This window comes from Lepisma saccharinum, chromosome 15, assembly GCF_977018435.1.
Source record: "Lepisma saccharinum chromosome 15, izLepSacc3.1, whole genome shotgun sequence".
NCBI classification, from domain to species: domain Eukaryota; kingdom Metazoa; phylum Arthropoda; class Insecta; order Zygentoma; family Lepismatidae; genus Lepisma; species Lepisma saccharinum.
Window position 1 is genome coordinate 34,342,072 of NC_139243.1, and position 17,093 is coordinate 34,359,164.

General features: G+C 37.5%; 1 protein-coding gene across 1 annotated transcript; it reads left to right on the plus strand.

The window, feature by feature from the left end:
- Positions 1 to 574: 574 nt before the first annotated feature.
- On the plus strand, positions 575 to 9,290 carry LOC145999194 (uncharacterized). Its single transcript, XM_083136125.1, has 7 exons — positions 575 to 589; positions 3,784 to 3,882; positions 3,972 to 4,313; positions 5,226 to 5,451; positions 5,491 to 5,609; positions 8,580 to 8,918; positions 9,039 to 9,290. Exons 1-7 carry the CDS (start codon positions 575 to 577, stop codon positions 9,288 to 9,290), a joined length of 1,392 nt encoding a protein of 463 aa, XP_082992251.1.
- The last annotated feature ends 7,803 nt before the right edge of the window (positions 9,291 to 17,093 follow it).

Here is a 17,093-nt window from a genome sequence, read left to right on the forward strand (position 1 = left end):
TGGACTTAAAACACCAAATCAAACAAACAAATCAACTTTTGTAATATATGTATATGTAATTAAATAATGAATTTAAAGAAAGGAAAAGCGGCGGAACCGATAAATTCAGAGCAATTGACGTCATGGTTTATTTAAAGGCACCAGGGCATAAGCGTATACCCTCGAATGTATGTGGGTGGAGGCGGGCCTATTTCGATCATATCTTTCTCCAGGCCAGTCATGGACTTCTCCTATCTATTCCTGATGGCACTTCCTTCCATCACCTGCAAAATAACCAAAATCGAGTTTCTAATATGTTTCTAGCTGAGTACGCAGATTGTGCGGTAAATATTTAGATGCATTGCGTCACTTTGTACAAGGGTACTCTACTGTCACACCAAGCAGCATGGGATACTTTGTATGTATATGAACATATTTCCTATAACATGTAAGGTCATGCTTTGAATTATTAAAATGGCCTTCCGGAAAGGAAGTCATATCGCCAAAAAGAATGTTACTTTCACATGCCTAAGCTAGGTATATAACTGTCGTAGGCCTCTTTTTTTATCAGTATCATCGGGACAAAAAGATCACCATGAAGTATACCGCAGTAAGTACAAGGATGTTGTACATCGTGGTGTACTTTCGACATTTTCTAGAACTGGAACTCAGAGCGAAAAGTGTTTTAACCGTGACAAATGTTTTCGGATCCGTGTGGCGTGACGATGTTGAAGCTTATTGCAACAGCAAACTTCATTGTTCTTGTGTTATAGTGGCAATAATTAAGATCTTAATCTTGTTACTTGTTAGTGTATAGGAGAGAGGCGGGTTAGTGGTAAACTGTCGCCTTGTAATCAAACGTTCCATGTTCGATTCCCGGTGGAGGCACATCGGGAGCGCAACTCTGGCACACGTCCGAGGGTGCTCTTCAGTGGGATCACCGCATAAAAATAATTGTTTGTGTGCGGTCCATTGCGAGTTTGTGCTTCCAACCAAGCAACTAATTTGAGTTTTCTTGACTTCAAGGTTTGTTGTGGCATACATTCAAAAATTACAGTATTACATAAAAATCGTGATAAAATATTTCAATCAAAAATATTTAATATGCACTATTCGTTTACTTATAGAATAAAATCATGAAGCGAAAATATATTTTATATGAAACGACGTAGTGGCGGCGATTAGGTTCCAAAACTGGGGGGGGTCAACGACAGTACATTTCCCTTTGTAGGTAAGGTTTAGCATAGTGCAAAAGTGGCGAAAAGTGGGGGGGCAACTGCTCCCCTTCGCCCCCTTCGCCCCCTTGCCCCCACCCTAATCGCCGCCATCCACTACAACGTCAGAAGTCAATGAAAAGTAAACAAAAGACAATTGTGATAGTGAATTTTATTGGATATGATTAAAAATTGCCACTTTGATAGATATTGAACATATCGAGTTTTGTAATTAAATATAATGAATGTCGGAAATGAAAAGAAAAGCTAGTTTGGAAAAAAATTATTAGTTTCCCATCATTCTTGGTTTTAACTTTCAACATGTTCTACTCAGTGGCGGCGATTAGGGGGGGCGAAGAGGGCAGTTGCCCCCCCCCCCCACTTTTTACCACTTTTGCACCCGCACTATGCTAAACCTTATGTACCAAGGGAAAGTAAACTGTTCTTGCCCCTCCACTTTTTTCACCATGCCCCCCCCCCTAGTTTTGGAACCCAATCGTCGCCACTGGTTCTACTTATTGCTCTTAGGTAATAATACGAAATACATAAATTAAGTATATAATAATGCCAATTGTGGTCATATAGGACGCCTGTACTTCAGACTTAGGAACCCAAAAATGTCTGATTTTTTTAAAGTTATGAATTTCACTTTAAACTGCATAACCAGTCCTGATTAGCATATTTGAGCATAAGTTGGGCTTCAAACAAACGCTGTGCACGTAATGTGCTACTCCACGTGAATTTTCCAATGCCGACACTAATGGAACCTTGTTTCTAATGCAAGCATCAACTTCTCCATAATTGTTCTTGTAGACAACGTACACTGACCTGTGTTCATGTTTTGTTCGCAGTTTGCGTATGTGTAGCTCGAGAAAATGTCGTGGGCAAAAGGACAGAGTTATAAGACGTGGTGCTTCCACATGAGATTTTCCAAGATATCAAAATAAAAATACGCTTTTCTACCACATCAGTTCCAGAGTCAGGCCTGGAATAAGATACATTAGACCAGGGGTTCCAAAACTTTTTCGTTTCACTCCCATAGTACTACCTATTTCAAGATATTTCCGCGGCGCCCAAGTCAGAATGTAGGCCTATCAAATACTTGCAACGCTCAGTTAGTTTGGTTAGGTTCCTTGACTTAAGTTAAAAAATAAACATATCTTTTAAATTCAGAAACATTTAACATGTAAAAGTACTAAATTAGCACATATTTGGAACAATCACATAACTGATTGCACCAACACAAACTAGTCTCAACTAACAAACAATTAAATAAAAACATTTCCTTGCACTTTTTGCTTTCTGTAGTCATCCAGAATAATTTCTGCATTTAGATGCCACAAACAGCATCTGCATTTTGGTTTGTAATTCCTTAGTTTATCGTAAATATGCATTCATTCTCATTCTCGGGGTTAACCAAGGATTTAAAATACACTACAGAAAATAAACAACCAACTTTTCTTGACCTTTGGATGGTCGATTTAATTACTTCGTTACAACATCAACTTCATATCTCTAGAAGAATATGGGCCTATTTTATTTTACATAATATACTCTTCACAGTTAAATGTAATGATTTCTCAGATTCGAATGTAAAAAGACAAGTTACACAATTTTCTGTAATCTTTACATTACCTAGACATGTATTTCTTCTTATTGTATTATTATTATCTGGAATTATGATATGGGAGCGAAATGTATGTTGCAGACTAAGACGTCACAGCTTTCAACACACGCACACACGAATTCTGGCCATCCTGTGCAGCGTCTCACATTTCTTCTAGAAATGTACACTCAATATAACTACGTACTTTCTGTTATACAAGTTCATGGTTGAATATCCATGTTTCTTATAATGAACAAAAAAGTGGTGTAATAATGATAACGCAATGCATTAAGAAATATATTTTAAATTGTAACATGAACAAAATAACTTTTAACTTTTTCTATAATTATCAGGCAAATTGAAGTTTTGCTTTATATCTCTTATATTAAAGTCGAACTTGGTAATATTGTTAATGTTCGATTTCTGTCCTCTATCAAAAATATTACTAGTAGTTTTGCAAAGGTTTTACAAAACAAATTGATGCACAAGGCGCCACATATGGTAGTCTATTAAATGGCATCTTAGATTGGAGCCAATAAATAGTAGATTGGAAAATAATTAAGCTAAAACATCATTCAAATAGCTTAACATAAAACGAATATTAACACTTTTATTGCATGGAATTTGGTAGTGGCGAAGTCATAAATTTGATACGAGACTGGTTTCTACGTGTAGAACTTGTAGAGAGGATGAATGTCAAGTGAAATGCACTACAAACTCTCTAAATCAGGGGCGCCAAAACTTTTTTTACATAAAGGATAAGTAGCTACTGATTCAATTGGTTGCATGGCCAAATCAGGAAGCATGGCGGGCGATTGTTTTCAGCAGCTCTGTTCTAAAATAATAGCACATTTAATTTGATATTAATTATATTAATGCAGGTAGCGAAACCTGTCAAATATTTCTGAGGAAAGTTTGAAAACGACTGCATTTAGAATATAGTTAGGTCTAGACTAAAATAACAATGTTCTAATCTTTCCATAGGTTCTGGTAGTCTTGTCTGTTCTCATCGCCGCTGCTTTCGCTGGCGGCAGTGGACCAGTCTTTGCTGCAGCTGTACCAGGCCCTGCAGTGGACTACGTGGTAAGTACTTGCAAATTATCTTCTATGATTGAAACCTTAGACTTTAGAATTTCTCAATAATGCTATAACAACTTTTTCCTACGTTCCAGGCGTATCCTCGCTACTCTTACGGCTACGGAGTGAGCGACGCTGTGACAGGAGACAACAAGAACCACGTGGAAAGCAGAGATGGTGGCGTTGTGAAGGGACAATACAGTTTGGTGGAGGCTGATGGAAGTGTTCGAGTGGTAAACTACGCTGCTGATGACGTCAACGGATTCAATGCTGTTGTAAGAAAGGTGGGAGCCAGTGGACATCCAGGGCCAGTTGTTGCAGCTGCTCCTGCTGTTCCAGCTGCTCCTGCTGTTGCCATCGCTCCTGCTGCTGCTTCTCTTGCACATGTCTCTCCAATCCCTGCTGTCGTTTCACAGGCTCAAGCAATTGATTATTACGTAAGTACAAACATCACTTTTCCTTATGTCTGTTGCAAATATATGACATCTTAGATCAGAGTTGGCATGTATAAAACGAAAGTGTTTGAAACAACTTGGTTTAAAAGTTGAATAAACACGAGTTTGTTTTTATAAATGTTTAAACATTAAAAATACAGTGTTCAAACATGTTTTGGCTCGTTTAAAACACATTTTGATAATTGATATTTAATATTCTGTTGTTATTTGTGTGTTTGGTAACTTGCTTTTCATTCAATCTATGTCATTTAGCTTACTGTGCATAGAAATCTCTTCAGTAGCTGAAAATGCATATTGAGTTAACAAAGAAACATATCGTAATGAGTACCTGTGGCTATGCTTTTCTATGAGTGTTTAAAACATTTTTATATATGGATGAAACAGTTTTGTTCCACATTTAGAGTATTGCACATAGTTGTTAATATCAAATGTATTTTGTTGCATTCATGATAAAATTTAATATTTTGGAAAACAGAGTAGCTACTAAGGGAATAGAGTGGGGCCTGGCAACTGTGAACTAGTTGAATCTTCTCGAACAACCTACATGCGAGATTTAAGAAAAATGTATATAAGTATTTTATGACATTCGTCAAATGTTTACCTTATAACTAGAAACACAGTCCTTCCTTGAATGATAAACAGATTTCTTATCAATCATTATTCTTAGAAATTAGAAAATAAGTCTTCTTGGCATTATATTTTAAAATTTCTATTTGTTCAAAACATGTTTTTGTTCTTGATTTAAAAACCTTTTAGAACATTTCAAAAGTGTTTAAAACAACAATCGTTTTAGGCCTATTTGTTTCTCTAAAAAACACAAATTTTGCCATCCCTCTCTTAGATATATTTTTTCAGGAATTTAATATAGTAAAGCAAATGGATTTCTTCCCTCAGGCTTATCCTCGTTATGCTTATGCCTACGGAGTGAGTGATCCTACAACTGGAGACCACAAGAGCCAAGTGGAGTCACGTGATGGAGGATTAGTGAAGGGACAATACAGTTTGGTTGAGCCCGATGGCAGTGTTCGTGTGGTGGACTACACCGCTGATGACGTCAATGGATTCAATGCTGTTGTGAGCAAGATCGGAGCCAGTGGTCACCCAGCTGCACCTGTAGCCGGTCATGGTGCTCCTGTAGCTGGTCATGTCGGCCCTGTAGCCGGTCATGTCGGTCCTTTTGCCGGCCAGGCAGGTGTTATCACTGCACCTGTTGCTGCTGTCGCTGCACCTGGATATGCTCCATCTGCTCCCATAGCTCTTGCTGCATCAGATTACTACGTAAGTATTTTACGTAACTTGCTTGATAACTTCATGCAGTACTTAGTGGGGAACGCTCGTAAAAGTAAAAGCAAGTTTAAGTGATTTCCTTATCTTCGATAGTTTAATTGATTTGGTTTATTTTAATTTGTATTTCTGCCACTTTTGGCTAATCGCGAAGATGAGGATGAAATTGATGAAGGGGGACACAAATAACACTCATGCGCAGGTCGGCATTCGAACCCGGAACCTCTGTCATTGGAGCGCGGTGTACTAACCACTCCTCGTGGAGGCTGCCTACTTTTGATAAGCCAGGATATCTAACTATTTCTATTATACCGCGTGAGGCACCTAAAAGTACCACCTGAAATAGCGAAGAAACCAGAAACAGTAGCGATGTGAGGTTTGCGGGAAACAATAATATCAAATGGGGCTCGTAAATCGGAGGTATGGGGTGGGTCGAAAAATATCGACAAATGGGGCATCTGGAGCAAAGTCATATTTTTTTTAATGGAATGATATACAATAACATGCATAATATAAAAGAGCACACGCAGAGAAACACAACGCCGTTGGTCTCATGCATCTACTGCACATAGGAACGAAGATATGGCCATGTGAAAATATGTAAACAAACTAACAAGTGGCCCACTTGACCGTCAGTACCACGGCATGTACAAGTATGAGATGTCGGAAGGCATTGGACAAGATGAAAACAGAACGTGTTAAAGGAAGAAAAAATACAGTAGACATCGTCAGCACCATGTATTTGACAGTGTTACAGCATAATGAAAATGACCATGACAGTATGTCGAAGAACCACTGCGTAAGAAGCGAAAACCTGTCAAAGTGTGTGTTCAAAGTGGTGGCTGTCAGCTGCGATACAGGCAACGAGGCGCCCACGCAAAGATCGTTGCACAGAATGTAGCATCTCTTAGGGAATGTCCCTACAGGCCGCAGTAATGCGGTGTTGCATATCCTCTGGAGTTGTTGTCACATCCCGGTAGACAATGTCCTTCAGCTTTCATGTTCCTTAGGTTGACATTTCCATGATTGGTAAAAGTTGCCTCGTCAGTGAAGAGGATACGTGACAAATCGGGTGTGTCGTGTTTGAACATCCATGTGCAAAACCGAACACGGTCCACAAAATCATTCCCGTGAAGTTCCTGATGGAGGGAGATATGATATGGGTGAAACTTGTGTGTGTGTGTGCAGAATGCGCAATACACTTCGCTGACTCATCCTAGCATCCCTGGCAATTTCACGGGAGCTAACGTGCGGATTCACAGCAACAGCGGCGAGAACATTTGTTGCACCTGCCTCACCTGTAGTAGGCTGGTTCAGCACACGTGCTCGTGGTGTTACACTTCCGGTGTATCTTAATTTAATAAATAACTTACCAAACAGACGTCGAGATGGCTGTCGTCTGTCCGGATATCTCTCTGCGTAAACACGGTAGGCTTCTGAGGCATTCTTTCGGCATTCCCCATAAATCAGGATCATGTCCGCTTTTTCTATGTTTGTGAACACCATAATCTTCGCTCTTACCACTACGACTGCTTGCTATGAACTAACACGATCTCGTGGACCTGCTATCAAAACTTGCTCTGCGTAAAGGCAGTTCTGTCAGGCACCTGAGAAGTCTTACATGCCGTGGTACTGACGGTCAAGTGGGCCACTTGTTAGTTTGTTTACATATTTTCACATGGCCATATCTTCGTTCCTATGTGCAGTAGATGCATGAGACCAACGTCGTTGTGTTTCTCTGCGTGTGCTCTTTTATATTATGCATGTTATTGTATATCATTCCATTTAAAAAAATATGACTTTGCTCCAGATGCCCCATTTGTCGATATTTTTCGACCCACCCCATACCTCCGATTTACGAGCCCCATTTGATATTATTGTTTCCCGCAAACCTCACATCGCTACTGTTTCTGGTTTCTTCGCTATTTCAGGTGGTACTTTTAGGTGCCTCACACGGTATATCACACCTCTGAAGAGAAATATATTTATAATATGCATCAACAACGCGAAAAGAAATATATTTAGTGACACCATTGACTCCCAAGAATTGCTAACTCTACCGTTTTATATATAATTCGAGAAATTCTAATTTAGTTGACGTTTTTCATTTTAAAATACAGAAAAGAGAGGAATACAGGCCTGAAGTTTTCATGAAAGGAATTTTACCAGCAAATTTACTTCCTTTGTTTATGGAAATTATGTCATTAATCGAGGACAAACATTGCATGATAAGGAGCTAGAAATGACACGAAATTATAATTTATTGTTTCATAATAATATTCTCTGAATTTACAAAATGCTTCCCGCGCACTCCTGCACAAACACATATTCCAATACATAATGTATGTGTATATGTTGACATGTACAGTATAAAAAATTAACGAAGAATATATCCTCATCTCAGAAATGTGACTTATTCAATGTACTTACCTACGAGGTAAGAACGATATGTAAGCTTGAAAGTAGATTTTAGGCTGGTTTGATTCTCAATTAGATAACTGACAAATCTAGTATTTCAGACAGTTGTCATGCCACTTTCTTTCAATATTGTACTAATTTCAGTAAACAAACTTGAAATCGCATATCTTGGAAACCGAAACAAAATTCCTCTTTCAGTTATGGCATTCATAGGCTTGAATGTAGTAGTCACTAAATATACCTTATAATTATGATGAAAATTGTTTCTTAAGACCATACGAATTCTTGATGAATTTGCAAAATCTTTTAACATTTTTGCGATTTCTAACAAATGCAACAGGATATTTATTGTAACCTGTTTTAAATACACTAAAATGTGATAGTTTGTTATAACAGTAGGGATGTAGCCTTCAGAAAATATTTAGTACCAAGGAAACCAAGACAAAGTAAGAAGGAAATTAGAAAATTATTGTGTTTCCCGAAAATTAGCATAATTTTCATAAAATTGCAGAGGCTTATCATGTTCTAAAATAAATCTATTTCTAGGGATATCCTCGTTACGCCTACGCCTACGGAGTGAGCGATCCCGTAACTGGAGACCACAAGAGCCAGGTCGAATCACGTGACGGAGGTGTGGTGAAAGGTCAGTACAGTCTGGTGGAGCCCGACGGCTCAGTCCGCGTGGTGGACTACACAGCAGACTCCGTCAACGGCTTCAACGCCGTTGTCAGCAAGATCGGAGCCAGCTCCCACCCTGCCCCCGCAGTGGGCGTTGCTCATGGAGCCACAATTGTAGCTGCACCTGCTGCACAAGCAACTCCGGTTGTTGCTGCTGCTGCACCAGTTGTTGCAGCTGCACCAGTTGCTGCCGCTGTCGATTACGCCGTAAGTATTCACTTCAATTTCGATTAGTTCAAGCATTGTTTTTCTTGTTCCATACAGCACTAGAAGTAACGTAGCTTCTGCAAAGCTCCATAACTTAAACCTCGTGTTGTCTTCCACCAGGCCTATCCCAGATACTCCTATGGTTACGGAGTAAACGACGCTCTGACCGGAGACAGCAAGAACCAGGTGGAAAGCCGAGATGGTGGCGTTGTGAAGGGGCAATACAGCTTGGTGGAACCTGATGGAAACATCAGAGTTGTTACTTACACAGCAGACCCTGTTGGGGGCTTCAACGCTGTTGTCAGCAGAACCAAGACAGCAGCCTATCCTGCCGTAGTTGCTGCACCAATCGTGAACAAAATAGTTGTCTGATTTGATGTTTTGTATGAATTTAAGGTGATTGTTGGAAGTGTGCATGTTGGGCGAGTGTTGTGTAAAGTAGCAAATTAATAAAATGTGCCTACGTGCAAAGATTGTCCAGTCTTTACTTTCTCTAATCGAAACATTATGATAATCCTAATTATTAAATTATAAGATGAAAGTGGAAATATTCATGTGTCAAATACACTCCTGTAGCTAACTATATTTAAAAAGAAAAGAAAATAAACTTAGTGTTACGCTAGGTGAGATTCCCCATCAGTTGAGATCTAAAATTAAGGGAGTTGTTGCGTGAATTGCTAGGCGTTGTTCGTTGTTCTCAAATGCAGCCTGATATTATCGTGTGCGAATTCTGAGTTTTCGCTTCATTTATTTTGGAAAAAAATAGAGGCAAAATGTAAGTTTCATCACCTTTCTACCTACCTACTGTTTTTGCAGTTGTACAATAATAGCTAATTTTGCCCCCATTTATACTAAATTGTGTAAGAAACATCAAAAGAAATGGCTTTCTATGATTTCAAGTGCAAGTCGGTCTTTCAGCGATAACGACAAATAACAAGAGAAACGCCTCATCAACTCCATGTGATGAGAGATGGCAAATGTTTCCTAATTTACTTTAAAGAATAATTGCAATAATTTTAAAAATGAATAAATTAAGACATTTCGTAAAATCTAAGTATAATCTAAGAAATTGCAGCCAAAGAGTGAGAAATCATCGATTAATGAGATATCTGCACGATGAAGAACACAAATTGAGCCAATAAATAATTATGATTACCCAAGAACCTATACTCTGGAATCCGGACGAGGAAAAAAAACTCACAAGTAGGAAAGAAAAAGAAAATAGTGTTTAGAATGCTTGGAAGACTGGAAAAAGGCAATATCCAAAGAAGACTGTCAGATGTGCATATACGAAACACGCACGTTGTATGGTGACGAGTGCAATATTTGTGAGAGAAAAAATGAAAGTAAGGAAACATGAATAGGGCTGTAAGGGATATGAATAAGTCAACTTTTTCTATTTTACATTTTAAAAAAAACTAATTTATAGATACAGTTTTAAACTTTCTATTAGGTTTATATTCCATGTATTGGCTTAAAATATTTTGCTTTTCATTCCACAAAAATATGACTTTTGATAATGCAAGTGTTCTTCACAATAAAAGGCATTTCTAAACTATTTTGGTTTACTTTAAACAACAATATTTATCATGTGGGAAGTCATTGGGCATCTTACCTTTAATTCTCAGCGCGATGGCCTAACGCACCGTTTTCAGAAATGGCTCAAATTTCACGTTATTCCATTTGCAGAAATTGTACTATGATCCATGGAAACAAGATTAAATAAGGGTTGGGTTAAAATATAACTATGGCAGTAGACTAATAATGTAGGTTTCCCATCCAATTTTTGTTAGGTGGGGCAACTGTCCAAATATTTTCCTACACCACACGTAGCTTGACTGTTGTTTTATTCAATAAAAATTGTCACATCGCAGTATGTTAATTTAAATACTATCAGTTCAAGTCCAAAGGAATGTTTATCTGATTTCATAAAATATATATTTTTTTCTGAAACACAATATGTTGAAAAAACAGAAACTTAGAACTAAAGATGTGATGATTGCATGAGCACGAAATTATGTCTCATATTGTGCATCTAGAAAAGAAAACACTGTCTTTACTTTATTTTTTAAAAAACTAAACTCTTCAGAAACATAGTTGTGTCATCTTCTATTTGCAATGTTTGTTAATACCAATGTTGCTTATATATGTTATTTTGTCTACGTATGTTAAACGGAATGAATAGTCTGCTATATTTCTACATCTTGGAGTATACTATCATGGTATATATATATATATATGAACTCACATCACTTTTTATAAAAAAGGCCACTATTTTCTATATTATTATCATCATTTTTTGCATACATATTACTAAATTGTCTTAAGCTTTACATTAGGCATATCGCCAGTGAATATTATTTTCCGTTCATATTAGTGCAATGATTATTATTATTCAGATCATATTATTTTTTTGTTGTTTATCTATGATTAAATCATTGATGGCATTATTATGGTCTTTCTTCTGCATGAAGCACATGAATTGCAAGTAGGTGAAATACTAATAAAGTCAAAGTATATAGAACTATAGTGTATTTATTTATTCTAAAGATAGTTGAGTCTTAGTAACTCGAGGAAGGCTAGGCGACTATTAATCTTCTTTTAATAGTCTGAATCGTTGGTCATCTAATAAGTATATGAAATGGGGAATGTTCATAACATATTGAATCAGGATGTTAGGTTAGGTTAATGCATAAAACATTAACAATTTAGAAATTCGTTATTTTCAGTGTCTGTAGAGCACTATATACGTTCGGTTGCGAAGAATGTGCCTACCGCCACTCTCAGGCTCTGCCCGAAAGGTAAGAAGTACTTTCTTGCATGGCCGTATTTAGAGGGGGGGTTTCTAGAGTTCAAACCCCCCCCGAAACTTCTGACATGTTGCATTAATGGATGTTCAGAAACCAAAATCTGTAACAAATTTTCAATTTTTTTTTCGAAGCATCACAAAAATACAAGGAGACAATGTTGAAACGATCGAGCTAGAATTTTCATACATTTGGAATTCTGAAAGTTGAGTGAAACAGGATTTATTCTCGGAATCGCAGCCCACCGACGACCCCTCCATTATCACTTCTGCTGTCATCTTTCCAGTGTTGTTCCTGCGTCACAAGGAATATAGACTGAAGATTCCCTTATGATTGTCCCAAAATTCCCTTTCCAGCTTTTAAATTCCCCGTCCGATAAAGTCGACAATAAATCCCCCTTGATAGGAGTTCAAACTTAGTGCCTCCAGTTTCGTAGCGCATTACGTTGGCGATTGAGGTTACAATCCATGCACCAGGCTAAGCTTTTAAAGAGAATAACTGGTTCCACACTTTTCAAAATTCCAAAAATTTAGTTTTAAAGTCAAACAACAAAAACTTTATGACTAAAATTTCCATCTAACTTTTAAAGTTTTTTTCTTGAAGGTATCTAAAGTTTAATGACGAAGTAAAATAATTGTGCATTACAGTACACACTGTATGAAACGTAAAAAAAAAAAAAGAAACTTATTCTGGATATTCACTCATCTGCTGGATTGAGTAAGCCCCCTCAAGGATATAACAATAATATAATAATAATTATTATTAATATTATTATTATGGAATAAAATTGTTTTATTATGACATTTTAATTATTATTGTACAATTATTATTATTATTTCTATTATTCAAATTTCTGGCGACGACCTGGGAATAATTATGAATGAACCCCCCCCCCCCGAAAATTTTTCCTGCCTACGGCCATGCTTTCTTGAAACATGGTTTTTGGCGGAAGTGAAGTCACCTAGTACAGTTCGAAAGCGCCAAGAACAGGAGTACGCAAGTGCATAGCTCGCAGTGCAGATGGAAGCTGACTCGGTCACGTGATTTCCACACTCGTTGTTCGTTTGTTTAACATCGCGGAGATAGAAAGCCAGCAACACAGGTTAAATATACGTTATGGGTCAGCAAGTTGTTGGTTAAAGTGCTTCTAATGTGTGGAAATGTATGTGTACGAACATTTGAATATGCTACGTGATTTCTATGGTGAAAAACAAGTGTTTAAAACGTCGGGAAAACAACGAGTACTCAGTTTTATCTACTGATCGTATGTGGCGCTGCAGGCGAAGTGCAATTCGAAAGACATTCACTTCCAGTCCACGACTTGAAGACCGCACTCCAAGACCATACTCGGAGGATGGTCGCTTCAAGTACGGTCTTGCACCTTCCGGACACGGCCTCAGTAGACGAGCCTCAATGAACTTCCTGTTTGAATTCCCTGTATACTATATTATATCCATACTATAAGCGATTATCAACAATAAAATTAGCGGATCTTTCATCATGTAATTCTCTAACACAAATCGCCCTGTCTTCGAAGCCAAACAACAGTGGCAATGAGACTGGATGTACTGACTGAGGGCCATTCAACTGAAATCAAGTTTGCCAAGCTTCAACACTCAAAGAGTCGTTGGCCACAGGGTTTGCATGTTTTAAAAACACCAGAATGGTAAACACCCATGCATTGAGTTTATTTTATGCACAGAAAGGCTAATCTGGACTGGATATACAGTTGAAAGTGAGATCCGAACTACAAAAATCTGTTTTTATAGTAAGATAATCTGTGTAAAATACTGTAAGCTTAAGTGTAACCCTACTTCAAATAATAAGTAATAATAGTAAAATATGTGCCTTTACCGGATATTGGACTTGGAATAATAATTTTGTTTAAAATCGGCGTCACTGAACCTCATCTCTAGTTTATCACGTTACATAAGGGATATTTATAACTGAATAAAGAACGTTTAACTTGAGTAAAAGTAGAATATAATTTTTTTTTATTGTCAAGCAGTCAGTTTTGGGTGTAGTTTCATAGCTACTGTAACGAACTTCGATAATATATAATTATTGTTGAATATTTGAGTATGGTCATGCTCCAAATATGAAAATGTTAGGTCACGTTCACGTTGATAAGCACTGCATATGGACAATGTTTTTACACATTTGCCTACATTCAATTGCCATGGAGGATTATACGCAGACTGTATCACGTCCCCAACCCCCCCCCCCCCTCCCCAAAGAAAGTGGTCGACAGATTTGGAATAGGAAATCGTTTCTAAATATTTCTTTCACATGGAATGAGATAAACTTCTCTTAGCTCCATTGTTTCCACAATCTTAAAACACAACTTCCCTTTTTCAGATACAAAATTTCCCATTTTGACCCCTAAACCTTGGAAAAATATAAGTCTGTAATCACAAAGCTCCACAACTTTTTCACATAACTACAGACAAGAACAATCTTTGTGGGCCATGTTTCCATCATGTCGGTCTTAATTTGGATTGCTCGGAAGATGTTATACCAAACAGCATTAACAGTTAACATCTATGTAATAAAATAACAATTGATAATCTGCCTTTAGACGAAGGGACACTCACAAAGAGCATACAGGTCCAGGTCGATGGCGTCTTGAATGGATTAAGGGGGAGGGAAAGAAACGACCTACGCTACCCCATGAGGCATATTAGATTGTCGGTATTTTGAAAATCATCTGCTCAACTCATTGTTCTCCATGTACGGCGTTCTACAGAAAATCATAAATTATTCTTAATTATTTATTAGTTGATATAGGTCTTTCTTGTCTACTCTTACGGCGGGCGGCTCTCATGCTGGCAAGGGAAGTGGGGAGCGTAGAATTCGTCGCAGACCAACCAGACAACAGCGGTGTCGCTGTGAGTTACGACGTGGCGAGAGGAAGTACTACGCTCGCCTCGTTCTACAGGCTCCTGCATTTTTTATCCCGCTGGATTGGTCGCTTCCTCGCTCCCCATTTCCCTCGCCAGCATAAAGAGCGCCCGCTGTAAGACTGGACAACAGTTATAAGTAACGTGAATTTGTTGGAAATTATTCCTAAACTATGGATTAAATATACAAGTGGGTCGACGAGAGTGTTAGTTTCGTCCTCACAGGAATGAATTACCTAGGAACACTAACTCTTATCACAAAACTAATATTGCAGAATTCAATGGATTACTTCCTAATAGGTTTAAAAGAAGAATGCTTTGGAAAAGTGGAAGTTTTCTGAATCTCTAAATACGATATGGGTGATGGCCGTTTCGCGAGGTATACAAATAATAAAAATAATAAAGAAAACAAGAACACTCGAAAAAGTAATAGTAAATCATTAGTGAGCATGTGAATACAGTTAAAGACAAGTCATCCGCCACTACTGGAAAAAATCGTCAATCCCCCATATTGTCATCATCTTGACTTTAACCTACTTTTAATATCACCTACATTCGCCCATTGTGCTTATTAAGTATAAGTAACTTAATTCTACACTACAATAAGAAATCAAATTTAATTTCGAACTGCCAGACAATTTGACGATTGTTCGCAAACCCGCTGACACAAAATAGCTCATAACATAACGTGAAACTTGTTGCGACTTTGAAATATGACCTAACAACCTCAAATTGGGCGCCATTTTCCAACATGGCGGCGAAAGCCCAATTCAATTTTTTTGAGAATTTTAGTATCTTATACTGGGTAACATTCTGATCATCTCTGTAAATATTCAGCTTTGTTTTTTAGACTATCCGGAAGGAAAAGGTCTAATTTAACTGGGCTACAATGAATCCTATCAATGTCAGCAGATATTGTTGGAATATCACCCGAGAAACTTCTGAATATTATTCAGGCAAGTGAAGTGCAAAAAAATGATGCACGTGCAAGTACAGTGTTATACTGTGAGTATTGTCCTTTTCAAGTTTCCAATTTAATTGTTATGACAAGAGCCAACCCAAGTTCCGAATCATTCGAAATTTTGGAAACTTCGAGCAGGATAATTTAGATAATATTAATGATTTGAATGATTACCGTAAATGGGAAAAGATAGGAAGTAACTCAAGAACACAGCATATTGGTTAAAACTGAATATGTATGTCGTGTATGATGTCCAATTGACCTTCAAATAGGTGACCCGTACTAGCCCATTGGCCCCTGCCATAACTCTGGAGGATAATTTCAGCAATAATGGGGAAAACAAAACAGTCTATTTGGAAATCAATTACCTTACTGCCTTAGCTACTAAGACTTTATTGGATAACACAAAATAATCTTTATCTGACACTTCATTTATCTGAAGACTATTGAGTAAATTTATTCAATCTGCTACAGTCAAATATCCTCTCTTCACATATAGCGGAATACTCATGCACCCGTGTATCTAGGGTTCCTAGAATTCCTAAGCCCCTCTGTTCACACAGAATCATTGATTACCAGGAAGATTTAATACTACAGAAGCAAGTGTATTTTGTTAGTGTATTAGTTATCTCCGTCATATTTTCCTTAAGTCTTGTCTCATGTATTCATTACGCTAGAGTACAAAATTATTAAACTTTATTCTTAATTTTCTAATTCTCCCTTTAATCATAATCTCCATTTAATCTAAATTCTCCATTTTTTTATAACGTGTATTTTTTTGAAGAGGAGGTCCAAATCCCTTAGAGAACCAAGGTCAGTCCAATCTCGAAACCTGATCTCTAGCTTTCGAGACCACAGTCTGCTAATATTACCTCCAAGTAGCTCACCAATTGCCCTCACGATGCTGGGTAAACACCGAAATTTTGAAGTTTCCACTTTGAATCGATCCCAGGAACGCTTGCGCCAAAGACGAGAGCTCTATCCATTAGTTAGGTGTTAATAAGGTGTTAGTTAATTGCATGTATACGCTACACCTATTATTCTTACTTGTTAGACATTTGATTCTGTAACCTTACTGATGCAAATTTTGAAGAGGAGCGAAAATTCATTTTGAAATGTAATCTTGGTGCAACTGCCCCCTTACCCTAAGAGCCAATACGTCCTGCATGTAAGCCTCTATATATTAGAATAACTCGTACTCTAATAGCTTCATTTCATCCTACATGTATGCATCTTGGCACCTCCATCCACCTGAATCCCATATTATTTTATATATGTATAGTTGGACAAAAACAATGTTTTCTCTTCTCATCTCACACAACATCGCATACCTTCCTTTCCAAATACAGCAGCAGGTCTATACATGAGTTTTATATCATTTCAAATAATATCGGGGTTTCAATGGCTGTAGACAAACCTTTTTATGACTAAATCAGTTACTTTGAATTCAAAAGTATAGATATGATAAAATATTACCAATTCAACTTAAAATTTACTTTCATTTATT

Coding starts and splice junctions, on each gene's coding strand:
- LOC145999194 (XM_083136125.1), top strand. Junction 4,314..5,225: donor CTCAAGCAATTGATTATTAC/GTAAGTACAAAC, acceptor TTCTTCCCTCAG/GCTTATCCTCGTTATGCTTA. Junction 8,919..9,038: donor CTGCCGCTGTCGATTACGCC/GTAAGTATTCAC, acceptor GTCTTCCACCAG/GCCTATCCCAGATACTCCTA.